Here is a 27,872-nt window from a genome sequence, read left to right on the forward strand (position 1 = left end):
ACGTTGATATATCGAGCAAATCCAGCAGGCCGGGACGAGTGCAATATGAAAGCAAATATCGACAAATATTGCCCTCATCCCTACCTGCCTGATCCTCGAAGATCTTTATCTCGAACTACTCGAGAAGCTAAAATCCTGCCGAATAGCGTTCTTCCTCTTCCTCTCTCTTTCTCTCTCCTCCTCTTTTCTCTCTCATCCGCCGTCAGTCGATCCCTTTGTTTCAAGTTCCACGACGGGACACAATGCATCCCGATAGGCCGGGACAAGTGCAATATTGAAATATTGTATTCTCACTAAATATTGACACGAATCTCGACCTATCTCCTATGCAAAATGTGACGGGGCTTTTCCGGCGTCGATGAATCGCCCGAACAGACAACGATATATACTTTTCGACTCGACGGTAGTCATTCCGCTCCAATTTGCGATGCAGGATCGTGCGAGTCGAAGCCAGGGCCGAACCTGTCTAAAAGGGCTCCGTAGACCTGGTTGCGATTCTCGTTGTCTCGTGTTCAACACGTGCTCGGTTTTCTGTAGAAACTGTAAAAAAAATAGCAATTCTAAACAAGACTTGGCCTATTTTAATGCAAAAATTACAGAAAGTTACATATACACATGTGATGCACAATTAAAATGTTCAACGTGTACAATTACTCTTGAGAAGGATGTATTTCAATAATAGAGCAGAAAAGAGTGAGAAAAATAGATTTCAAAAAGTTCAAAATTTTTTGAAGAAAGCTTTATCTAAGGAACACATAAAATTAAAATTTAAACGATAAAAGGAAAATAAAATTAAGTTTTAGAAATTATTTAAATTAAAAATCACGTACACCTGCTTTTCGGGTAAAAGTCTCTCTGATTGAAAATTTAATAACGAGGTGAGAACAAAGAGAAACGATGCACGTGCTACACGTGCGAAGCCAATAAATTCGAGTCGATGATTTCGCGAAGCGTCAAATCATGAAACGCGCGCGGTCCTTGAAAGAAAACTATTGAAGGGAAGAAAAAAGAATGTATATCAACGAACTTTGTTAACGTCTCGACAATCGGCACCGGAAATTGCGCGCGAAAACCAGTCTGCTCGCGTTTCGCGCGACACGCACAACTCGTTAGATTACGCGAGAGATTACGCACGCCGCGGCGTAACACGCCTTCGTCCATTGATGAGGGCGAGAAATGTGCGTGCGCGCGCGCGCGCATCTCTCCCCCTCCCTCTTCCTTTCTCGCTCTCTCTCTCTCTCTCTCGTTCGCTCGCTCGCGCGCACAGGGGGCTCTCCGACGTGGCCTTGGCGGTCAGTCTCCAAATCGTAGAGCCTTCAACATACCTACTCCGAATCACAAATCATAGCCCGAGGTCGCCTATTCTCATGGACCGTAAGGTCGTGCCGGTCCCCGAAAAATAGGGCCTCTCGTCGAGAAATAGGGACCATAGGAACCATAGGGACCCACCGCCGGAATTTCTGTGAAACGAGAAACCGGAGCCTCGCGCTAATTTCTTGTATACGTATATATTCGCACACACAATCACGCGACACGCACGCACTCGCGCGCGATCCGTTCGTTTCAAAGTAGCACGCTTTTGAAAGGGAACTGATACAGAAATGCGTGATCTCTACAACTATTTTTTTTTTTTTTTAAGGATCCGTGCAATGCAAATATTTTCGAAATTGGATCTTCCACATGGAACAAATAAGTCGCGCAAAAATGGTCCGTCCGTCCGTCCATATAATGTTGTTTATCGCCCATGTCTCATTTCTCCGTAACTTGTAACTCGACCTCTATCGCGACACTCGGTGCGTATAACGTAAACAATGTCTCGCACCTCGCGCTAGAATACTGTCGGGAACGATCGAAATCCTCTCACAAAAACCTTCTCGAAGGATCTATACAATTCTCTTCCGATTGATCAATAGTCGAGATTTGAAAAACCCATCTCGTGATCCCAAATACCAAGATGCGAGGCAAGAACGAAAAACAAAGCGCTACAAACAATAAATGTGAAACAAACAATTCAAACTATTATTTATATACTGTAACTATTATTTATAGTGTTTGTTCGTATTAACGATATAAACTGTCTTATTATCAATTTTGATCCTGTTTTCAAGAGACGGGAATATATTTATCATAAAATGAAATTGGCTTTATCTTACCCAGAGACCAAGCAAGTTTTCACGATCTTACACGATATACGAGATCTTCCGCTTCCTCCTCGTGGTAAAACTCCATTCGTCACTCATGCGGTATCGGTTTCTCGAGCAGACGTACAGATCGGAGATGCGGATCGACGCCGCCGACAATCATCGCCGTGTCAATTCGCCGTGACGCTTCTCTCTCTCTCAATCCTCGCACAATGCCTCCTCTTCTTCTCCTTTTTCCTCGTCGATCCTCGTCGATTCTTCGGCACGTGACGCACCGTGTCGGCGAGCGGCGCGCTTGATCGAGGTGCGTCACACGCAGGAAATAAATCAGATGCGATGATAGATTCCGCGCCGGGAGGCGAATCATAGTCCATCACTCGCGGTAGAACACTTTTCTTCCTTCATCGATTTTCATCAGGAATGTTACCTCTATACAGTCTTCCTCTTCCACTGCACAACACAATACCGAGCGAACGAGAATGAAATGAAGAACGGAATGGCACCGGGTGCGAAGCGAATTCGGGAGACGAGGAGACCGATGGGCCGACCGGATCGCGCGAGGACCTCGAGCAAACTGCGGCCGTGGCCAGGTGTCCCGCCTCTTTATTCGTTTTGGGCCCCAGGTAGTGGGGGGGACTTATTCTTATTTAACAGCAACGCAAGAGCGACGCCGGCAACGCAATCCCGAATGTCGAAGAGAGAGACTCTCTCTTCCTCCCTTTTCTCGAGGCTCTCTTCTTTTCCCTTCTCACTTCTTTCTCTCTCCCCCTCTTCCCATTCCTCTTCTCGTTCTTATCCCTCGCGCGTCTCTTTCTCTCTCCCTTTCCCTTCTCTCCGTCTCTCTCGCATTGTTCCGCGATCAGTCGTCCGGAGCCCGCCAAAATTGTATCAGCTGTCCTGGATTCCGCCTGCGGCTCCTTTCAGCGGCGTGACGCACACCAACATCGACGACCGCCCCTTGTTCTTCTTCCGTCCAGGTCCACCGTCCAAGTTCCGTCCAGGTTGCTCTTCCGTCCAGGTACAGGCGGCCGGCGACCAATGGGAGATCGGAGAGCAACGTATGGAAAAGATCCGGGGGAGAAATCTCGCCACTGGCGCATCAGGCAACGATTATAATTAACGCTCGGCGATTATACACGCGCGCGACGACAACGACGGTTTGCGTTTCGCTCGTGTATGTGTGATTTACGACGAATGTGACAGATATCCGCCGCGGCAGGACGAGTCCTCCCGAGTCGTCCTGCTTGCCTGCGCTTGCCTGCCTTCCTTCCTTCCGCGCGACTGGGTGCCATGGGTGGAAGTCCGCTCTCCTCAACGGAACAGGATTAAACGCTTTGTGATTTATCACCGGGGTAGAATTGAGAATCTCTCTCGGGACAAGAGCTTCGAATGATTTGACGAATGTTTTTGCAATATATAACGTGTACAAAGATTTTGTGAACTAATGTAAGATATATCATGACTATTGAAATGTCGAGATCATTGTTGAAACTGAACGAAGGAGAATCGATCAAATGACCACTCGGTTTCATTAATTGTTGTAAGACGTCACGAAACTCTCTTCTCTTTTTCTCTCTCTCGAATATGAATAAATACGTAATATAAAATAGAAAAAAGAAAATTTATATATAAATGCACCATAATATGAAAATAAATAGAAATGTATAATTAAATGTGAAATAATTTCTTAAAAAATATATAACATTTTTCAATAAAAAACTGCATAAGAATCTATGTAGAAATATTAAAGCGAGTAACTGAAAGTGTAATAAATCACAATATATTATTCTCATCGAATCGCAATGAGAATATTATATTATTGGTATTATATTTAATATGCGTTTTTTCCGGTAAATTTCTTTTTATCGTGCGATAAAACGTAGACTGATTTGTCATGCTAGGAAATGAAACGCCTTCTGCGTTACTACTTTATAAATAATGCTTTGTAATCCGCAGTTGCCTCGTCATTTCGCTAAGGTGTTTAGTCCTGTTTACTTAGTAATTTTACGCATCGGAGAATGTATACATGCTCGTTGAGTTGCTACATTTGATTATGCACTGATAAATATATGTAAATAAAATACAGCCATCTCTAGCCAAAAGATGACAGGATAAGAAATTTATCTTAATTTCATCTATGATTCGTTCCGAAATTAATTATAAAACAATAATTTTGAAATAATTAATTGCAAAATACAACATTATAGAAAGCAGATTTAAAGGAGCAATTTAAATTCGACGAGATTTGAACATAATATAACAAAATATATCCTTTATTTTTTCAACTTAAAAAATTAATGTCAAACTTACAAGACACAAATATGGTTTTCTTTTTCCTCTCAAAAAAATCAATTCAGAATTTCTCTCAATCAATCTAAATTATACCGTATATTCTTATGAATTGTAAAAATAAATTGTAAAAGAAAATTTAAATTAATCAAGCATTAATATAAAAAATAATTCCTTAACGAATTGCAAATATGATGAAATAATATGTAAGTAAATCTGGGAAAAAGGTGACACACTCGGCAATCGGGAGCTACATTATGCGGTTATACCGATTTTAAACAGTTCGGCTTTTGTCAGGCTGCGCGTACCACACGTCCCGGTATCACCTGGAACAGCTGAAACTTACGTTCACCACGTGTTCATGTCATTAAAAACGTAGACTCTACTTTGTAACAGGTTGGCACGCTCCTCAACATTATAGCAGAACGTCTTTCGGTACATTGTCCTGCGTTATCATTTCTTATTTAACAAATCTTACGTATTAATAATATTTTATCAATATTTGATTATTAAATTGATTGTGCGCGAATATATTGATCCGATTTAAAAGAAAAAATCCTAAGAATCTATCTATCTATCTAGTTATTATAAAAAAAATCTGTTATCATTTACTATTTTTATTATGGATTGAGTTTTTATATTATTTTATTTAATTTCTATTTATCAGACAAAATATTTTGCAGAATATGCTTTTATAAAAGATTAATTTTCTCTTACTATCTATAACGTTATCTAATCTAATTCTCAAAATAAACATTAGTGACTCGCAGAAAAAAAGTAATAATTTACTGAATTTCTCATGAAAGTCTAAATATTATAAATGTTTAATGTATTATTCTTTTGTCCATTTATTTTATCTACATAAAATCTTTACTCCCGTTATTCTTCCTAATATTCAAAACAAAATTTCCATTGGAAGAAACATGATTATTATAGAAATACGTAACATATATATTATCCTTTGATCTCACGCGTCTCTCGCGTGCGATGTCTCACCCCGAGAGATACATCATATTTGTCTTATCTTTTTCTAGAGCATTCGCGTCCCATCGTAGAAGCGAGGAAGGAGGAAAGAAAGAAATCTATCAGCTGCGGACGTTTATCGATACGTAGTGTAATCGTCGCACAGCGATTCCCTTTGTGCCTAAACTCGCGCGCTCCTGGGGGGAGAGGGGGAAGGAAAAATCGAGGAAAGGGATGATTGAGAACCACTTGTAGGAGGACAGCTGCGCTCTGCGAGCGCATCTGCTGCCGGTTGCGCGGGCACGCGCTCACATATACTTACTTGCGATGAGAGAAGTACGCTTACATGCACAAACACACCAGAGAGAGACCTCCTCCTACACGTCATTCTTTTTTTCCTCTCTGTATTTTCATGCCTCTTTTCTGTTTTTCTTCGATCGTCCTCGCTCCCTTTTTTTTCTTCTCTCTCTCTCTCTCTCTCTCTCTCTTTCTCTCTCTTTCTCTAACTTCTTGCTACTTCTCTCGACACGTCATATTTTTCTAGAACACACAATCGTAATAATGTGAGTAATTCATCGAGTTTTATTGTAATTATCTTATGCCTCGCTATTCTTAAAGTTATAGGGTGATCTCTTTTTCGTTACCAAGATAATTTTATTCATTTATTCCATTTTTCCTCTCTACTTACCTCGTGTTTTCCTCTTATTGGCTTCATAAGCAAATTTTAGAATGTGTATGTTATAAAGAGAGCTCGCAATATAATAAATATAGCTCGCAATAAATCCTATCCTATCCTTTTTTCTGCATATTAATTTCGTATATATTTTTCCCCCTTTTTTTCCCCTAAAGAAGAGAGAATGTACCTTATAATATATATGACTATATTATAAAGGCCATATTACTCTCTTGTATCTACTTGATTCTATTATTATTCTCTTGACTTTATAAAGTATTATAAAGTAGTTTATGCCATAAAACATCACATAAACTATACTACCTCATTCAACTTTTGCTTCTGAACTCTGTTTGAAAAATCTTTTCCTCCTACAGTTTTTCTCCTACAGGAACTGCATATATCTCAACTGCACGCTTTCTCTTCTCTTTTTCTTTCTCGTTTAAATTTGAAACTGACCATCTCGAGACTGGTCGCAAATATCGTTTCCGCGTGAACCTTTTCTTAGGAGAGAGAGAGGAGGAGAGAGAGAGAGAGAGGGAGAGGGGAGAGAGAGAGAGAGAGAACATATATATATATATATATTTTTTTTTTCAGAGAATACCACGTGTACCAATCCCTGTATTCGGAGGGTTGACGGAGCCCTTTAGCATCCCTCTTACTCCGAAAAGAGAAACTGGTACCTCGTCTATCCAGAAAGAAACAAGACCTCGGGTCGTTTATGGCATATAAACCGTCGTGCTCTCCATCCCCCTCCCTTTTTCTTTTTCATTCGGAAAGCCTTCTCATGCAGCCCCTTTGTGTATATAGGGTGATTCGCAACTGAAATTGAAAGTTCAAGGGCAAATTGTCTCATCTGAATTTGATATGATCTGAATTCGACATGAGAATTCTCTCGCGAAAGAACATCGAGATAATTTAATCTACATATGATTAAAATTATCTCTTAAATGTATAAGAGTTGAAAAAAAACTTAACATTTAAAAAATATTTAAAGAATTTATAGGATTAATAAAAGCCCATCGTGAGAGATAGAAAAATTGTTAAAAATTATTATTAATGACACATATATCAAGCTCAATTAATATTTAATAACGTTATAGAAACGTGCGACATCTCGACATTCATTAGTATCTTTTTAGCTGAATTATATATAATTAAATAAAATATAATTATATTAAATAAATATAAGAAAATAATTGAAAAAAATTATTAAAAATAAAATGTGAGATACATGAAAATTACAAAATCGTAAGAAATCGATAATAGTTCCTTCAATGTGTCGGACTCTCGAATTGTGAGATAGGAAAAATATTATCTTCTTTTCAAAATAATTACTCGCCACAAGTAGCAGTACATAGTGTGTAAAAGTACTTTTCTCCTTTGTCAATATTGTAAAATCGTTAAACATATAATTGATGTCATGATGTCACTATATATCCAACAACAAGCCGAAATAATTCATAATTTAGTTTTTAAAACGTCACAAACTTTTATTCAATTTTGCTTTTGAACTCTATTTGAAAAATCTCTTCCTAGTTTTTTTTTCCTACAGGAATTGCATATAGATATCTCACGTGCACGCGTGTCCATGATAAATGTATAAGAAAACTAGAACAGCACTGATAAATCTCTTATGTTAACAATAATCGAAAAGTGAGTTAACTGGAGTAATATTTAATGTTAAGTAAGAAGAATTTATTTTTATCCACCAGGATATTTAATATAATTAACAAATTTCGACAAATAATAAATTTTTTATCCTTTTATGAGAATGTTTATCTAAAGTTATCTTTGATTTGTACGGATTTGAAGTCTTAAATTAAACTATGACTATTGCATGTCATTTTTTTCTCTTTTATTTTTAAATTTATTTGGAATTTGCTTAAGATTTCTCGAAATCTTAAAAAAATATAAAATTATAAGTTAAAAAATCTCTTATTAGAAATTGTATGCAAAACATTAATTCTTTTTCTCACATAAAAATTTTACTACATCTTGTAAATGTTTATGTAATGTTTGAGATTGATGGTTAATGCGATGTTAGCTTAATTCGAAACAAATTCCTACAAGAAAAATTTCAAACAACGTTTACCAATCTCTTAAAATTCTTTCAACAATTAATACTAATAACCAGTATTAATAATTAATTATAATAATTAATTTATTTTTTATTCTTAATAATCAAATATTCAAAAATAATTAAGACCCTAGAATTCTTTTATACTAGAATTGTCATTAAATTTCTTGACAATTCAAACTAGAATTTATTCTCAACATCTAAAATCTTTTGAAAATATCTTTGAAAAATATCTTGATAATCGAACCTAAAATTTGAGATTTAAGAATCTTCTGAATATCTTTCATATGGAAGAATCAGGAATGTTTTTCTTTCCTCGGAAAGAACATTTTCTTATTTAAAAAAATTCTTTTTAACGGTTGCGGAACACCCTGTATATGTATACCTGGCCTGCTGCAACGTGCGGCTTATGCGGGACTTTGTGCATCGCACGTCGCCAATACAGTGGTATGTGGTGCGGTGTGCAGCTTGCCAGCCAGCCGGTATACAACACCGGGTACACAGCCGAAAATTTCCTTTGTTCCTATTGTTCGTAGGATTTTCATGGTGACGCTCACGGGTCTATGCTTCCGAGAAAATTTTTGGATTTCGCCGGCTCCTCTTGTATCTTTTTTCTTGCTATCTCACTCCTTTTTTTTCTCCACTCGTTTCCTCTCTTTCGCGCACGTGCTTTCCGCAGGCACCCTCTCGCCATCATGTCAGCGGGCAGTCCTTTGTCTCTCCGTGTATAGTGTGTTCCTGATTTTCTGTGCGAAAATTTGAATGGATCCAGAGAGAACTTTTCCTTAACTATAATGATGCTTCTCGATACATTTTTAGAAGTTTCGAGGATTAAAACTCTGGATCAGAAATGTATATATGTTACTCTTTCTTTCAATCTTGAGAAGAGAATTATATTTTCTTTGTACATATATTTCTACAGTAGTCTCCTATATTTGAAAATATTTGAATCGATTTAAGAGAATAAACAGAAGTAGAATTGTTCGATATATCAAGGTCAATCTTTTTCAAGATTATCTTGTCTTTCTCAAAATTGAAAACAAGCTCAAGACAAGATTTTTAATCAGTTGTCAAGATTATATCAAACTAAGATTGTCAAGATTATTGATTTAAAAAAAAAGTTAAAATATCTGTTCAAATTAGATGAAAAAAAATCATATTATACAAACTTAAAAAGTTTTATGTAATAAATAAAAATATTCATATTAAGAAATTTAGATATAATTATATATAATGAACAAAATAAACAATATTGTACAGATTACGTTAAATATTATTTTAAATAATTGTTCAATATTAGATAAAAATTATTAATAAAATCGAGACAAGACAATACAAGACGAGATCTTTATTACGAAAATTTATTCAAGACCAAGACATGATTTAAGTTTATGAAAATATTCAATATACGATATTTTCATGAATATTGGCTTGAATTTTGAATTTTCGTCTTCAGGACAGTTTAGAGATATTTCTTTTTTTGAATAATTGAAACTTGTCAAATATCTAATAGAAAAGTTTGTGTGTGTGTGTTTTCTGAAAATAAAAATCATTAATCACAAAGTACTTAGAAAAAACAAATTATCTTTTTAAAAACCGATTTCGAAAGTTATTAAAAGAAAATTCCTAATCTTTTTTACAATATTATACAGAAAATTATGCTGACTTATATAAGTTAAAAGATCATAAATATTCCTATATAAAATTATCACCAATTTTCAAACATATCATTATTAAGTGTAAATTTTTTAAATTTCCTTCAACAGATTCTCTTCTTATCTTTCTTTTATTTTCCATAATACGTTTATATACTTATTTATTATGTACAATTTATTTCCTTTTACTAGTATATGATACAATAATGAATTAAACCAATAATGAATTTGCAATAAGTTTCTTCGTGATATTTTTCCCAAAAAAAGATTACTCTCGTAAATTGGGGTTTTACAATTCTAGATACGAGAGATGAATATTTTCGAACACCCTATAGCATGCCTGTTTTTGTTGGATTATATTGACCGAACGGAGCCCATCAATAATCGACGACGAGCGTGTCTCCGGAATTTGCGTGCCCTGAGAGTTTTCCGTTTCTTTTGCAGGAAAGCTGCTGGTATGATATTATACACAGCTGTTTTTTGCACTTTTTACACCATGGAGATTCGAAAAGCCTGTTTCTCTTTTTTATCTATCCATCTATTCGTTCTAACTGTATATACATTGACAAATTTACATAATACAGAATAAAGTGAGATGCAAGAATAAAAAAAAATACGAATGTTGTCGAATACATGTTTATATTTCGAATTTCGTTGCAAAATTCGAAGATATGTATATTTAAAAGATTATTCGTCTTCTTTTATGTAATTAGCCTTGGGATGATTTATTTATCGTATATATTGACAAAACTAACAATGAATATTATAACTGCATTTTTGGACATCTTTTTGACTTATGAAATTTCTTTTTCTTTTTTATTTCTTCCTGTAACTAATGATTTCCTCTCGGTCTTAAACTTTCTTTTTTTTTCAATTTCTATAGAATTTTTAAAAGTTACCGTAACCGATACTATTGTCAAGTTTTAGTTTTCGGACTCCCTTGGCAATAAACCATTATTATGGGTGAGTCGGTACTATTTTATACAAGGTTATTTTACAAAAGGTTCGCATCTTCTAAAAATATCTCTAAGGAATTATATAAAAAATATAAAACTATGAAAATGTTTATCTCAAGTCGACGTTATTAAAGAATAGTAAAGTAAAACCGTCCCATGTGCTCGAAATAAAAAACGACATCGAACGATATCGAGAAAACGCAGGAAAAGCATGGGGTGAGTGAAGCTTGTTCAATGTCAACACCTGCTCAATGTCATCGGCGCGTGCCCCTTTTCGTTCGCAGGCTCAACTATATGCAGTAATCATGAAGCTTATATTTTTAAGAATATTTTTTAAACCAAGGGACGAAATTAAGTATATCGAGTATATTTTAAGTACAAAATATAAATTTCACGTGAAATTTCCATTAAAATTTAGACACGAAAAAATACTATGTGAAATAAATTGCGTAATATAACATTAATTATTATCCAAAAAAAAATTACACGTGACAGGTACTATTGTTACTTCGTGACTTTTCACAGCGAATTATTAATAAACGATGAAACTTGTATCGAATAATCACAGTTACATCGAAAAACCTACAATTCCGACCCTTATCGCTTTATGTTATTCGAAAATCTCGAGGGGCAACGGCAAGATGGCCAGGGTACCACCGTCAATGCACCGTATGGACCTTTGCACGGTAGGCAGGAGCCTACAGATGGCAAGCGCCCGATCCCTTGCTTAAATTTTGACCGCGGGTACCAACGACGCCGCGCTGCTCCTCGTGCCGTGCCATGCCACCTGCTCGACACGTAGAGAGGCCAGGCCTATTCGTTAAACGTCACGATTTCCTACAGAATGAAGCGCAGAATTTCGATGATAAATCGCATCTAATCAATTATATTTAATTCAAAGTATGGTTCGAAAATTCTACAAATTTTCTCCATTCGCGTTTCCCCTTTCTTGTCTCTTTATTCAATTAATTTTATTTTATTATCACGTGCGAGAGGGATATTCACATTTAAAATATTATATTTGCGCGATCGATCGAAATAATCGGCTATTATCTTAATTTTGCAGATATATATGGACTTAATTTATTTAATTTATTTAAGATAATATAATATTTAATTATATATATGTCCATACAGCATAGAATATTGCAGTAATATTGCGGCAATATTGCAATACTGCTGCAATGTTAATAATATTTCTGCAATATTCTGTGTTGCATGGGTGATAATAATTATACAGGGTGTGGAAAGGTCTGGAAAGGTAAGGTCAATCGAATAGGAGGTGAAAGAGGAGCATGAGTAGAACACATAATGTAAATAAATTTTTTTCGTGTTCGCTATGGTTTAGAAAATACAACGCTTTATAGGGATGCATAAAAAGTGTTGAAACACCTTAATATTTCGAAAAGTCATATTAATTTTTCTGTGTAATGCTACACTTAAAACCCTACAATTTTCGTATAAAACATTTTTCTCGAAAATGCGTACTTTTCGAAATGTTAAGGGATTTCAACATTTTTTATGCACCCCTATAAAGCGCTGTATTTTCTAAACCATAGCGAATACGAAAAAAATTTATTTACATTATGTGTTCTACTCATGCTCCTCTTTCACCTCCAATTCGATTGATCTTACTTTTCCAGACACCCTGTATAATACAAAAATTACATAATGTAATACAAAGAGACGGATTATCGATGATAAGCACGTTATCGCTCGGGATTTATCCGTCTTCTCGAAGACGGTTCCCCTTTTTCGTCGCGGCGGAATCCTTTTATTTTTTCTAAAGAGAACCGCATTCTCCGATCAATCGCACGCGGACCGTTTCTCACGCTTCGATTTTTTCCCTTCCGCCGCGTCGCGTAACTCGTATTTCCACGTGCATATGCAACGCGCGGTGAGAGAGATAGAGAAAGAGAGAGAATCTTGCAGGAGACGTGCATCGTGGTCAAAGAGCGACGGAGGACAGGGAAAATAGCGTCCAGAGTATTGAATTGCAGCATCGTGTATTAGAAACGATCGCTCGCGCGACCAGGCGATGTTACAGTTCGGGACGAGTTTTGAAAAAGCTTTGTTCGCGTCTCGAGAGCGAGGAGGAAGTAGGTCTGTCCGCGCGCGCGCGCGCGCGAGATGCCCACGTGCGTATGTGTGCCCACGTGTGTGTGTGTGTGTGTGAGTGAGCGAAGCGTTGGCGCGCTACCGGAAGTCGAAACGCACATAATGCTCCTGCTGGGTGCGCCCGTTCGACGGCTATTTTTCGCTTCACTGGCAAATATAAAACAATATAACGATCTCGGATTTTAGCGAAGCGGCGTCGACTCGCTCCGTTAAAAAAAAATCACCTTTTCCGCCGAGATTTTCACCCTAAATGAGCCCCCTTTCCTCGTCACAGATTTTTTTTTTAATACCTGTGAATGGTGAAAATTCCAGGAAGATCCAGAAAAATACCATGGCGTGTTCTTTCGACGATGCGATGCGGTTCTCCCGCACTTTTGCAGATCGATATATAATTGGAATTTTTTTCATTTCACCCAATCGTTGAGATTGAATTAAGAGACATCGGACGGATGGAAAAACATGAATAATACTTATCGACGTTAGATATAGACGTTACCTACTTTACTCACCGTAGTTACGCAAGATTCCTGATCCAATGTTATCAACAGATTTGCAGGACGTTTAAATGTATATAACGTACATGTGTCTAACGGGATGCTGATGTTGTGCAATTGATTAGAGCCTTTCTCTTTTGGGCGACACGAATCTGTGTTGCCAATCTCGTGTCGCGATGACAGGACCAGAAAGCGTTATTTTCTCGCGTCCCATGTTCCATATAGGGCAAGATTCATACTTGAGAAACGTCAAATTACAATGTTTGTTAAATATGTAGTCAACAACAAGTGTGCCACTCAAGTTCGCGAGAGCATCTGTCATCATTTCGCAAATTACAGCATAATCTACTTCCTGAGACCTTCGGGAAATCCTAGATAAATTTGCGTAACAGTTTGTCATCGAAACTCGTTTCTATTCAGACACGAACGATTCATAAATCTTTAAAAAAATCGTTTTTTATATACATGAAATTTATATACAATTTATAAAATAAATATATATACAATATATTGAATATTAACAAATATGAATGAAACCAAAAATAATATAGTGCGAGTGGTGTTTCTATCTTTGTTGCTGGACCTCCTAGCATTTACAATGATACTACCACTGTTACCAGCTCTGTTGGATCATTACAAAGATATAGAAAATGGACATGGATTATATTCTACTATTTTTAACTATATAAAGAGCATACAAGTATTTTTTGATGCGCCAGATAAAGTCAGTACAGTTCTGTATGGAGGTTGGTAACACAAGAAATTTTTATTCAAAAGCAATCTGTAAAGTAATATATGTTTATTTAAAAATCATATTTTTTTGTGAGATATTAAATATGATGTAAAATACCAATTTTATTACAGGTTTTCTAGGCTCTATGTATTCCTTCTTGCAATTTCTTGGATCGCCGATCATAGGAGCACTATCTGACATTTATGGACGAAAACCTCTAATGCTTTTATGTCTCACAGGCATTTCACTATCATATCTATTGTGGGCATTTTCCACAAATTTTGGTATATTTGTATTGGCAAGATTCGTAGGTGGTATCAGTAAAGGAAACATCAGTCTATCCATGGCTATTATCAGTGATGTTACTTCTCCAAAAACAAGAGGAAAGGCAATGGTAAAAAACAATAAATAAATATAAAATTAATACCATTTACTTAAATTATTTTCTTTTGCTTTTTGCAGGCGCTTGTGGGAATAGCTTTTTCCATAGGTTTTGTAGTGGGACCAATGATAGGAGCATTTTTTGCTTGGATCTCGAGTGGTAATAGGGAAGGCACATGGTATGTGATACCGGCCTTATTCGCATTTTTCCTGGCTTTAAGTGACTTATTTTTCGTTGCTTATTATCTCGAAGAGAGTCTACAATTAAAACATAGAGCAACCACTTTGGGAAAAGGATTATCTGGGGCAATTTCATACATTAATCCTATTGATCTCTTTGAATTTAATGGAGTGTCCAGCTTGAGTCAACAAGGTATATATTTCTGGTATAAAAAACAACTTATACCATATGTATCCTTGTACATATTTCATAGCAGAGCACAATAATGTTATTAATATTTTTATAACATTTATCAATTGATTTGTAACATTTATATATTTGTCGCATCTCAATTATACAAATAGTATAAGAATTCTAAGCTTTAATAATTATTGTTACTAGTTAAATAATTATTAATAATTATTTAATTATTATTAATATTATTTAGAATAATTGTATAATTTTCAGATCAGCAAGATTTGAAAATATTGGGTCGAACATATTTTATATATCTGTTTATCTATAGTGGCTTAGAATTCACTCTGACATTCTTGACCCATCATACATTTGGATTTACAAGCATGGAACAGGGCTGGATGTTTCTTGGAATTGGATTGATCATGGCAATCTTACAAGGTGGTTGGGTGCGACATATCCCCCCAAACAGAACGAAAGCCATCAGTGAACTGGTAGAAAACTCTAATTTATACAATCATTTCTGTAAATTTTTCATTTTTAAATATTACAAATAATATTTTTTTATTATAAATTGTTTTTGTTATTTTAGGGTTTGTGGCTAATAATTCCTGCATTTATATGTATCGGTATCGCTACTGGTGTACCGATTTTGTGTGTCGGGATTTTTCTTTTTGCAGTTTGTGAGCATTATGTTTATTTATTTATCTATTTATTTGTCTGTATCACACAAGTTACTCGAATTTATTATTAATTTATCGCTAAGCACGCGATACGCAATAATACATCTCACAATAATTATTATTTTACTATTTTTATTTCAGCTACTGCCATGGTTGTTACTTGTATGATGACTCTAGTAACGCGTATTGGACCTGAACATCAAAAAGGTGTAATTACTGGTACATTTCGCTCTCTCGGTGCGTTAGCTCGTGCTTGCGGACCTATCGTTGCATCTTCAGGTATAGAAATTCGCGCGAAAATGTTTCTATTTCATCGATTTCGTTTTCTCGAATGCATTTAAGTTTCTATTGCAGCATTTTGGTGTATTGGAAGTACCTTGACCTATCTAATCGGCGCTCTATTTCTCATATTACCGCCGCTCATTTTGCATGGCATGCATACTCTATAATATTTGACGAAATCAAATAGAATTTCATCATGTCTTTTTATCTTAAATAATTCCTATTTGACCGACAGTATTTTTATTATATATTATTGCCTCTGCTGCCTTTTAAAGATAATATATAGTAGCTACATAGTAATACAATAGTAGCTACATAGTAGCTATAATAGTAATATATAAATTATAATTATACTATTATTAATTAATTAATGGACATCACACTCTTAGTGGATATTACATTTATATTTTTTCATTTTGAATGAAAAATAGATATTTATATATATTTACACATATATGATTTTATATGTAAAGTTATAAAAAAAGTTTTTATAAAATTATTATATACAAATATATTTCATACATAACTTGTTATTATATATGTATTATATAAATGTTACATTCGATTTAATTTTCAAGATCTATTTATTGTAATTATACTTTTTACATCTTCCGGAACCTGAAAGCTAAATTAGACTGATATTTACACGAATTGCGCAGAAGAGCGGAATCCCACCGTCGTGATTTATCAATGAATGATACGTCGATAATCTTGTCCTTACCTGGAATTAATTCACCGTGCGCGCGCTGATAGTCGATTTATCTCATTGTCAGAATGTGCTCCGTTCAACGCTACGGAAGTTTCGAAGCGTTTAATTGACCAGTTAGAATGGAAGGGGTAGAGAGTCTTTTTTTTCGCACTAATGAGCCAATCGAACGCTTCGCGACTCCGATTGCGCGTCAAGCGTAAACGCAGCCCTCGGTTTCTGCGCAGAAAGGAGTAGGAAGAAGCGAAGAGAAACAGAGACAGCGGCCGAGAGGAACTGACCTGTCGTCGCTGTTTATCGATAAATCACGTCCGCGTGCCAAGTGCGCATGTTCCCGTAGATCACGTGGTCAACCCACTCCTCGATTACCCCTCCACCGGCGCCATTTACGGTAGTAGGATTCCGGGAATTTGTCGGCTCCGTTCATTTTGTCATCACCCACGTCGCCTGTCGGGCGCAGCGCTTCGCGAGCGTGAAAAACGATTGGAGAACGAGAACTGACATCGGAGATTGGAGAACGACGTCGTGGTAAGGACAACTTGTAGGAGAAGGGACGTGTTTCCGAGCACCTTATTGATGGATGCGGATGAATGCGGGCGCGAAAGTGACCGCCTCCCCTAATTACCAAGTTGCTTCGTGATTACTTGGGGGTTAACCGACGTCATTGCCTAAGCGAGTTCATTTCGTCGAAAGCAGCAGGACGAGTACCAGGAAGAGAGGAGACATCAGGCGGCGACTACGACGACGGAGGCGGAAGACATCGACCTGCGGTAGTGGCGGCAGTGGCGAACACGCAATTGCGTGTTACCTCTCCGCCGGAGATTATTACGAAATCGAAGCGAGAAGGTGAGCGGATAAAGTCCGTCAACTTCTAGAATAATTGGCGATAGTCATCGCCAGCTCCTCGCTCGCTCCGTCTCTTCTCCATCTTCCTTTTTTATTTCCTCCCTCCTTCCCTTCTCGCTTCTGCTGCTTCCGCTCCGTTCCCTCTTATCTATCTGCGTTTTACGCGATTTTTTTCCCTTCCCCTTTAGGAAAGAGCGAGTTTACGCACGCGACATGCCCGATTGCCGCGAATTTTCACGAGCCCCGAGCGATTCTGCCCGAATCTCGAATCCCGCATCGCGTGAAATGCGCGCGTCAAAGTTTTGCGCATCTCCGAGCGCTCCTCTCGGAGCAGATATTCTCGTACGCAGCAAGCATCTATCGCGAACTTCGCGCGCCGACGTGCCTCCATCCCGATGAACATGAGACGAATGATAAATCACGTTTAGATTCCCGAGTCTTTTCTTCGTTTCTTTCTTTTTTCCGTTCTTTTTTTACTTTTTTTTTCTCAGTATTTCGCTTGCAATTTTGCTCGAGGATGAATAAAAATGCTATTCGTTTTTCATTGGAGTCAAACAATTGTACTTATACATATTTTCTTTCTTTTTCAAAATAGTGAGCCAAATTTTACACTGAACTGCAACTTTTCAATTTGATGCTAACATAAATTAATTACAGTTTGGACAGTGTTTGTTTAAAGCTTTCTTAGTATTACATTTATTATTACATTTTATCTTGTATAACTTTCAAACACTAAATGACAAGACTATATTTGTGTATATAACAAAAATAAATTACTTAATTGATGTAACATAATAGTTATTCTTTTTAAACACAGATTAATATTACTATAAAGTATGTCGTTGTGGGCGAGAGCACAACAATTGCCGGAAGATTTACTTGAAGAAATACGTGCTGTGTATGCAGAGAATACATTTCCAATTGAAGTACGGCATTATTTGTCAGTATGGATAGAAGAAAAATTATTGTAAGTATAGACTATAAACATTAAATTTATATACAGAGGATGTATTCCTTAGAAAACCTGAGAAATATATTTGAAACGCATAACTTTTGTTTAATTTTTTGATTACTTACAATATAACAGCAAAATGACCAGAGAATTTTTTTATATTTTCTAAATTCTAATCAAATTCCATAAATATTCCTTGATTTATCCAAGTACAAGACAACAGCTGAGAATTTCCATATTTTTTTGGAATATAGATAAAATACAAAAGATAAATAAATATATATATATATATATATATATATATATATATATATACAAATGATTTCTAAAATAAAATAAACATGCATATTCAATATTTTATTGTTTAAATATTGGCTATATATATAGAGCTAGCCAATATTTAAACAATAAAATATTGAATATGCATGTTTATTTTACAGAAATCATTTTTAAATACACTTGGAAATTCAGCACTTTGAAACTGATCTACTCTCCCTCATTTCATTCCCACTTTGAAACTTGTTACCCTTTTCCACCTGTTTTCCTTCTATCTTTTCTTTAGAGATATTTAGGTAGTAGTCCTTTTATATTCTTGTACTACATTTGTTATCTCATCTTTGTCAACCTTCCTATCTTTTATATTTCTCTCTTTTTATACACACACATATCCATCTGTATTATCGTGTATTGCAGCCTTCTTTTCTTCGTATCATTTCTTATTTACACCTGCCAAACAGTAAATTGACATATTACACTGATATATACAATTTATATATTAATTTATACTATATACATATATATTATATACTATATACTATATTAATATATTTATATTTGTATGTAACTGTATACTATGTATATATGTATGTATACATGATATATATATTAAAATATCTTAAATATCTTACATATTGATATTACTACAACTTTCAATTTTAATAAAAAAATGAATTATTCTATTTAGTTTGTATTGTACACATATACATACATTTTAATATTTAATTTTAACATTTATTTATCTTTATAAAATTTTTAATTTTATTTTTTAAATTAATGTAGTAATTATATTTTAGGAATATTGTAGAATCGAATATACATAATGAACAGTATATATCTGATCTAATTGGAGCTCTGATTCAAGAATTAGAAACAAAAGCAAATAATATACAAAGCGGAGAAATGTTTTTGACAAAATTAAAGTTGATGGAGGCTGCTAAACTATTTCGTGTAAGTTATATATATCTTTTTTTATATCATCTTGTGTTACATTTTGTAATTTAACCAAATCGAGATGCTCTTAAATGATTATACTTATATTACAGCAAAAATATGGCGAAGATCCAATGAGGCTGTTTCATACAATTAGATATTGCTTAGGAGCAGAGATGAAACTTGTAGCACAAGTTGAAAATTTAGGTAATACATTCATGACTAATGATAAGATGAGTATAATAAACAATTCAGGCACAGAAATAAAACAACAGTTTGGAATTTTGCGGCAAAATGTGAATGCGAATGCGAACTTTATACGAATGATTGAAGAACAGCAAGAAGCTTTTGCTCTCCTTTATCATGACTGCACAAAGGTGACCGTTAATTTGCAACAACTTCTTTCACAGAATCATCAAAATTTAGAATCAGAGAAAAAACAACTCAAAAGGTAAGATAATCCAGTTACTCTGTCAAAAGATTTTGCAAAGTATTTGTTATAAATTTTATTATTACTTTTATTAGATACACTTGCCCGCGAAAAAAACGGGCTACTAAATTTTAGCACAATTTCTTAATATCTTTCAAATTTGGTTTTTTTTTTTGGTTTTTAAGAGGAATGTTCAAGCTTTGAACTTTATTTCATCTCAATACAATGATTTTTTTACTATTGAAAGATGTTAAAAAATTATATTAAAATTTAGTGGCCTGTTTTTTTTTGCGGGTGAATGTAGATATATTATTTAAATTACAGACAAAAAGAACATGGAGAACAATCATTGAATAATAAAATAGCTTATATATTCAACTTACGTGTGGAATCTGTTGATAAGATGAAAGATACAATTCATAGGTTGAGTATGTTACAATCAAGAATCCTCGATGAGGAACTTATCAGGTAAAATGTTAACACGTACAAAATATATATGTTTATATATATTTATTTTGTCAAATTTTGATATGATTTTAATATTTCTCTCAGTTGGAAGAGAGATCAACAGTTAGCGGGCAATGGAGCAACTTTTACCAGTAATTTGGACCTCATTCAGAACTGGTGCGAGAATCTTGCTGATATAATCTGGACAACTCGACAACACATCAAAGACGGGGAACGTTTGAAGAGCAAGTTCCAACCATTCGAACCACAGACGATGCTACAGAATATTTTTCCAACTTTAAACTCTCAAATTACACAATTACTCAGTTCGTTAGTCACGAGTACTTTTATCATTGAGAAACAACCGCCGCAAGTCATGAAGACCAATACTCGTTTCACAAGCACAGTTCGCCTTCTTGTTGGTACCAAATTGAATGTTCATATGACACCGCCGCAAGTAAAAGCAAGTATAATCAGCGAATTGCAAGCGAATGCTTTGCTGAAAAACGATAAAATGAAAAACGGCGACGCCAGCGGCGAGATTTTAAATAACACTGGTTCGATGGAATATCATCAGGTTTGTGAGAATATTTAATATTAAATTTATATTATAAATTTGATGTTATATATACAGGGCGTCTGTGCTATTATCCGCCAAAAAAAAACCATAAGTAGATTTCATTAAACCAAACTAAAAAGTAATATCATTTTGAAAATCACCACGTAAAATTTCGAGATATTAATTAAAGAAGATCGGCCAATAAGCACGTGGCGAGAAAAGCCGTCCCACTGTAACTTGATACAAGGCTGCATGCTCAACGCTTTGCACGCTCATAAGCATCATTCTGTCTTTATTGCACATTGAATATCAAACAAAGATAAAGCGATGGTTTCAGCGCTAAAAGCGTCAAAACGAACGCAGCCTAAGCGCGCGGCGAAGCAGTAGGCGGGGCTTACTCATCAACGCAATGCTGAAGTGCTGTACGCCGCCATCATGTTTTGGAGAGTGCCCCACCCGCCGCTTATACTTGCACGGATTGGTCGATCTTCTTTAATTAATATCTCGAAATTTTACGTGATGGTTTTCAAAATAGTATATGACTTTTTGGTTCGGTTTAACAAGATCTATTTATGGTTTTTTTTGGCGAATAATAGCATGCTCTAGATATGTGGAAAACCTGGAATTTTCACGAATTTTTTTTAGGAAAATCAGGGAATTTCATAGAATTCTTATAGAATTTTATTAGAGAATTTAAAAAAAATGAAATATCTGAAAACTATTCAATTCAATGAAAACTATTCAATTTTTTTACGGTATATTTGCAGAAATGCAAAACACTTAAAGCTTAAATGGCTCTGTGTTTTTCTTTTATATAAATAAAAAAATATTAGAAAACACATACAATAAAAAGTTTTACTTTAATAGATTTTAATAGATTAAATAATTGCATAACAAAATCTTCAGAATATTCTCTTTATCTAGAATTTTAAATAAAAACACTTGGAAGACTAGGAAATTTTTTTACAAGATATAAGTAGACATCTTGAATAATATAAAGCAACTACTTAATTCGTTAGTCATGTAATTAAAAATATTACATTTTTGTAATGCTATTTTGTATAGACAGCTGGACAACTTTCGGTGAGCTTTCGCAACATGCAGTTGAAGAAGATTAAGCGAGCTGAAAAAAAAGGCACAGAATCTGTAATGGATGAGAAATTCTCGTTGTTATTTCAATCGCAATTTACTATTGGCGGCGGCGAATTAGTATTTCAAGTTTGGACGCTGAGTCTGCCCGTAGTTGTAATTGTACATGGAAATCAAGAACCGCATGCTTGGGCCACAGTTACTTGGGACAATGCTTTCTCTGAAGCAGGTAGAGTGCCGTTTCTCGTACCCGACAAAGTACAATGGCGACAAGTTGCAGAAGCTCTAGACATGAAGTTTCGCTCGGCTACCGGTCGCGCTTTGACCCCGGAGCATCTTAAATTTCTTGCGGAAAAGGCATTTCGCGGTACTGTACCGCAAGATTACTCGAATACACTACTGAGCTGGGCTCAGTTTTGTAAGGAACCATTGCCCGAGAGAAGCTTTACTTTTTGGGAATGGTTCTATGCTATCATGAAGTTGACCAGGGAACATTTAAAAAATCCATGGATAGACGGATGTATTCTTGGATTCATTCGGAAGAAACAAGCGGAAGAAATACTAGCTGATTATGAATCGGGCACTTTTTTGATGCGATTTTCCGATTCTGAACTCGGTGGTATTACTATCGCATGGGTTGGAGGTAAAATATCGAAACAAAAATCAAAGTATTATATTATATGTGATCTTTATATTGAGATGTCATATCATTAATTTCTTATATCTTAATGTTTTTCCAGATAATAAAGAAATTTTTATGCTGCAGCCATTTACGGGCAAAGATTTCGCTATTCGTAGCTTGGCGGATCGCCTTTTCGATCTACATCACTTGAAATATCTCTATCCAACTCTTAATAAAATAGAGGTTTTTAACAAATACACTACTCCAGTTAGTGGTAAGGATCGAATTTTGAATGAACTAATTAATATAATCTATTATTGAGTGAGTCAATCAGTAATAATTAATTGATTTTCTTAGAGCAAACATCGACGAACCCTAATGGATACATCAAGCCGCAATTAGTAACACAAGTGCCAGCTTTGAGCGCGCTCGGTTTCGGTGGACAAACGCCGTCTCATTCCTCCATAGCGAGCGTAAATAACAACATCCAAACTAGACCAAGTGAAAGCTATCCTGCCACCCCGCAAACCATGTTTCAAACGCACAGCCCCGATCCTTCTGTAAGGGACACCGCCTCTGTAGCATCAAGGTCAGTCCCTTGGATGATATCCAATCGACAATCTTGATTAAATCTTTCAAATTGACTCATATTGATAATCTAATACTAAGACGTGTAGATGTCTAGATATGCTCGTTGAAGTGCATTCATATCTCATTATTTTTTTGAAAAAAAAAACGAATCTCAGATTATATAACATGTTCGATAAATCAAATAAAAGTATAGCAGATTTTTTATTAATCATATAATTTTCGAGAAAAATCATTTTTCTTTAGTTTTCTTTATTCGGATAATAGAAAAGATATTCTATATTTTTTCTTGCATTTCTTTTTGATGTTTGTGGTACGATTTTTCGGATGCTGTGCATTACTTGTATTTTGTGAATTATAATTTAAGATAGAAAAATTTGAATCGCAGCTCCAAAAATGTGTAGTATAATTAAATTTATATTGTTTGTTAAATTTTGTTTATAAATTATTTTTATTTTGACAAAAATTTTGAAAAATTTATTTTTTGTTTTATTTTATTTTATTAAGGTGCATTTTATATGTGTATCAGAATATGCAAAATACGAATGTGACTATTGAATGTTCTATCGAATATAAGTATTGAGGACAAAGATGTATATGAACTTATTTAAAAACACAATTACTAAATTCAAAAAGAATAAGAATTATAAACATTCCTTATAACTAGCTCACACTTTGCATATTTCTGGATCTCCTACTATGAATAAAAATCATCAGTATTATTTCTTTTTTTTTTCATAAAGATTTTTTTACATAAAGCTTTGTAGAGAAATGTAATGACGACTACGAGCATGCAGATAATTTTTGTAGACATTTTTATGATATATTTAGTTTCATAATTCAGCTACGACAGAAGAAATCAATATGCATCAAAATATACAATATTAATTGATTTTGTGAATGATACTGTATATGTATATTGAACGATACTGGATTATTCCTTGCTAGTCTTATCAGAAGAACGCAAGTAAATTCAAAAAATAACTTATCAAAATACGTGTGAATATATGGATGGTCCGGTCATTCATGACAATCATGTTAAAAAATTTTGCTAATATTCATCTTTTTCCCTTTTGATAATTTTCGTGATATTTTCCTACGATATATATGTGTACATTTATTGTTCCAGTATTTTTATCCAATAATCACAGTAATTGGACCAACTATCTATAAATTTAGTATTAAAGGGCATTATATTAAATCAATGGTACACATAAAAATGCAGCAAGCCGTAAACAGTAAATAAATCGTTGAATCAAGCAATTAAAATCAATTTGCTTATTGTTTATGCGTTAATGCTACGTTTTTGCATGTGCCATAACGTGACTTTATATTAAATTAAATATTAATTTATCAAACTGATGCTGTCGTAGTATTTGATCGTAAAAAAGAGTATACATATATATATATTCTCTATAATATTACAAATAAGTGCCTTTATATACAATTATATTTTAACTTTAGATATTGTTAGCGATTAATGCATTAAGTTTTATAATTGGTATTAAAAGTTCGATCTCTGTTTTTTACTCGAATTTTTATTGTTTATTTTTTGACATTAATATATGTACATATTAGTATCAAATAACTATAATATCTATATTGTACAAGCAAATAGAATTATAACAGAAAATTCAATTTTCTAAATAAATTTATTATATAAAAAAATAAAATGTGGGGCCCTAATAAATAATATAAGAGCAAAAAAAAACTGGCTAAAAAAGTTAAGTATAGAAAAATCAGATTGTGAATAATAATCTTTAACAAATTTCTTTAACTATTCAGATATAAATGTTTTAATTCCTTTTTAAATTATCTTTCGTAATTATTAATAAAATAATATATCTCATACAGAGAGGAAAAACATTACAAACTTGAAAATTGAATATGATATACACATGTGATATACATAGTATATTACAAATCGCGTATGCTTTGACTTTTAAACAATCTCAATAATTTTAATAAAAAGGAACACATCGTAAGTCTTTCATTGATTCCAGTATCGCTAAATACAATACTTTATAATCAAAACAGTACGTCATCTCTCTATGTATCAACATCTATCTATATATGTATGATTTGTGTAGAGCTGTATCATGTCAAAGGTTATTAGAACATCTTTGACGATTATATTCTTTATCTTTTTCCTTCTGTCTTGATTTTGTTATATATCATCTTCTCGTTCCTATTGTCTTTCTCTATTTTCTTTACAAGCATATTTCTTTAGCATTATTATACATAATGATATTTTTGCAATGATTTATTGTTGCGACCATAAAGTGTTGTATCTAATGACTGGATAAAAAAACTTGCCACGTTTATATTTTCTATCAAAATCTTTGAGATTGTTTGGACGTAAGAATATACGATTTTGAACATATTACACATGTATTCAATTTTTAATTTTTATAATGTTTGTCCGGATGATATTCATTTATTTAATTACTAAAGATAATCCGAAAAGAGATCGAAACGCTTATCTAAATAATTAAAGAAGAGATAATTTATTTCAAGATAATGATTCACACTCTTTATCCAAGATAATGATTCGCACTCTGTTTTCTGCGTTTGATTCTCATTAATCTCTTTGATTCTCATTTTTTCCTTAAATTTATCTTTATAAAGATAGATAGTTATTTTTTGCGGATTGCAATCGATTTCTTTTCTATTCTAATATTCCTCTAGATCTCTTTTTATTATAAATTAGCGGTTTTCTTCTAACGACATTTTTTTTCATTTGTATATCATTAATAAAAGTAGTGTCTGAGAGAGTGTTTTAAAATAGAGGAAATGCTCAGTTTTGGTATGACGTATCACGTATGTATGTACATAGAATAGAAAAAGTCGATTATATTTCTCTATTGTTATACGAGACATCTCAATCTTAACAATTTTTATGATACAATTATATATCTCAATTGTGAATCAATCAAAAATATCATTAATGCGTAATTAATTTTTCGACTGCCAAGTATTTTTCTATGACTCATTTTTCGAATACAACAGCTTATTATAGCTTAATATATAATATATAGCTTTTGTATTACGAATTTTTGCGTATTATTAACTCATAGTTGTGTATATAGAGTGTACGAGTGTAAACGTTCGTATGTTGAAAAAAATGCACATTTATCACGAATGGGATAAGTGAATATCAATCTTAGTATAACAATTGTGTCCGAGAAAGCCGGAGCGAGCCGCTACAACACTAATGAAAAAATTTGATACTATCCTGCGAAATACAGCTCCAATCACTCGCAGCTGGCAATTGAGTAAAGTCGTTATTTGCAAACTCATCGAAATATACATGTATCGTCATTTTGTTGCCTTGTGTTATGCACAAGTCGCAAGGAATTTAGGAAAAAAACAAACCACTCGCACGACTTCCTCTTTTGCTTTTCTCGAGAATATGACCGATATCTATTAACTATTTCGGCTCGGACGGGACTCTTATGATTCGTATTCCCCTTTTTGCCGTGTTGTACCGGCTATACCGGCTGTAATCGGTCATCTTTTTGAAAAAAAAAATATTAGATAAATGCACACGCACTTCTCTCAAAAAAAAGAAGAAAAGAAATATGAAAGAGAGAAAGAGATTTTTAAGTTTGTGATAATTTATTATCAGCGAATTGCCAGTGATTGGGGATGTGTTTTGATCTGTGATAGTTATGCTCCGGGTCTCGGCCAATCAAACATCGGACAAAGCTCGGACTTGGACTTGGAACTGATGCAGCCAATTGATGATAATCTTAACCAATCAATCTTGGACCCGTTGAATAGCTTCAACTTTGACTTCATATCGTACAACGCTAATAAGCTGCAGTAAGAGGTATGCGAAATATATCTTTATCGTTTGGCAAAGATCCGACGAATGATGATTATCATAAAGCGCAATTTTTATCTTTCTTCGATCTCTGTTTACGTCTGTTGTTTTACACAAACAAATGATTTATATGAAAATTGATGCAACAGTAATATATATATCATTGTTGTATCAATTTTCGTGCATCAGTGATGCGCGAATTATTTAACACAAGGAGGGAATTAATGTTGTAATCCTAAAGTGAAATATGTTAACTAATTATTTTTTTCTCTTTTTTTTATAATGAAATTCATCACATACATACATATAATTAAGAAAGAAATGACTTTCTTGTATGTTTAGAAAATTATAAAAAACAAAGAATTATTATTAGAACCTCGCTATTCTTAATCATCTTTATTCTGAATTTCATCTCATTTTGAATCATTTGGAATTTTTCTTTTGTTCTATTCTCCCGCTATTCGTCATCTAATCATGCTTAGAGTGAGAAAGCTAGCGAAAGACTCAGAACGATGGTATTTTCGTTCTGCAATGTGCCATTAGAGTGGGAGAATTGAGGGAAGATTCCAAAATAAAAGAAGAATTCGATCATTCCAGAATTAGAAGCGTGTTCTACGCATATCTATATTTATATATAGTGAGAGACTCTTGATTGTAAATACGATTCTTAATTCTATTGTAAGTAAACGATTCGATTTTTGACTGTGAGTGATTCTAAAGCTTCAGCCGATTATTTAGTTTATTTAAACGTTTAAGTTTTGATGCTAAAAATGAGCAATTATTGAAGATTAAATA

The 27,872-nt window shown here is 34.1% G+C and overlaps 2 protein-coding genes across 2 annotated transcripts; both read left to right on the top strand.

Moving 5' to 3' along the window:
• The first annotated feature begins 13,442 nt into the window (after positions 1-13,442).
• LOC105254528 (major facilitator superfamily domain-containing protein 10) lies at positions 13,443-16,147 on the top strand. The gene is made up of 7 exons (XM_011263276.3): positions 13,443-14,115; positions 14,234-14,496; positions 14,565-14,856; positions 15,112-15,332; positions 15,431-15,521; positions 15,663-15,800; positions 15,876-16,147. Exons 1-7 carry the CDS (start codon positions 13,896-13,898, stop codon positions 15,968-15,970), a joined length of 1,320 nt encoding a protein of 439 aa, XP_011261578.1. The 5' UTR covers positions 13,443-13,895; the 3' UTR covers positions 15,971-16,147.
• Positions 16,148-16,941: 794 nt separating this feature from the next.
• On the top strand, positions 16,942-27,360 carry LOC105254529 (signal transducer and activator of transcription 5B). The gene is made up of 10 exons (XM_011263277.3): positions 16,942-17,355; positions 18,173-18,322; positions 19,381-19,534; positions 19,630-19,967; positions 20,271-20,414; positions 20,499-20,970; positions 22,018-22,684; positions 22,782-22,937; positions 23,021-23,252; positions 26,921-27,360. The coding sequence occupies exons 2-10, from the start codon at positions 18,192-18,194 to the stop codon at positions 27,078-27,080; spliced, it is 2,454 nt and encodes an 817-aa protein (XP_011261579.1). The 5' UTR covers positions 16,942-17,355; positions 18,173-18,191; the 3' UTR covers positions 27,081-27,360.
• Positions 27,361-27,872: the final 512 nt, after the last annotated feature.

Source organism: Camponotus floridanus, unplaced genomic scaffold, assembly GCF_003227725.1.
Source record: "Camponotus floridanus strain SB8 unplaced genomic scaffold, Cflo_v7.5 scaffold1, whole genome shotgun sequence".
In the NCBI taxonomy this organism is placed as follows: Eukaryota; Metazoa; Arthropoda; class Insecta; order Hymenoptera; family Formicidae; genus Camponotus; species Camponotus floridanus.

Coding starts and splice junctions, on each gene's coding strand:
- LOC105254528 (XM_011263276.3), top strand. CDS start 13,896: ATGAATGAAACCAAAAATAATATAGTGCGAGTGGTGTTTCTATCTTTG. Junction 14,857..15,111: donor GTCCAGCTTGAGTCAACAAG/GTATATATTTCT, acceptor TATAATTTTCAG/ATCAGCAAGATTTGAAAATA. Junction 15,333..15,430: donor CGAAAGCCATCAGTGAACTG/GTAGAAAACTCT, acceptor TTGTTATTTTAG/GGTTTGTGGCTAATAATTCC.
- LOC105254529 (XM_011263277.3), top strand. CDS start 18,192: ATGTCGTTGTGGGCGAGAGCACAACAATTGCCGGAAGATTTACTTGAA. Junction 19,535..19,629: donor AGGCTGCTAAACTATTTCGT/GTAAGTTATATA, acceptor CTTATATTACAG/CAAAAATATGGCGAAGATCC. Junction 20,971..22,017: donor GTTCGATGGAATATCATCAG/GTTTGTGAGAAT, acceptor TATTTTGTATAG/ACAGCTGGACAACTTTCGGT.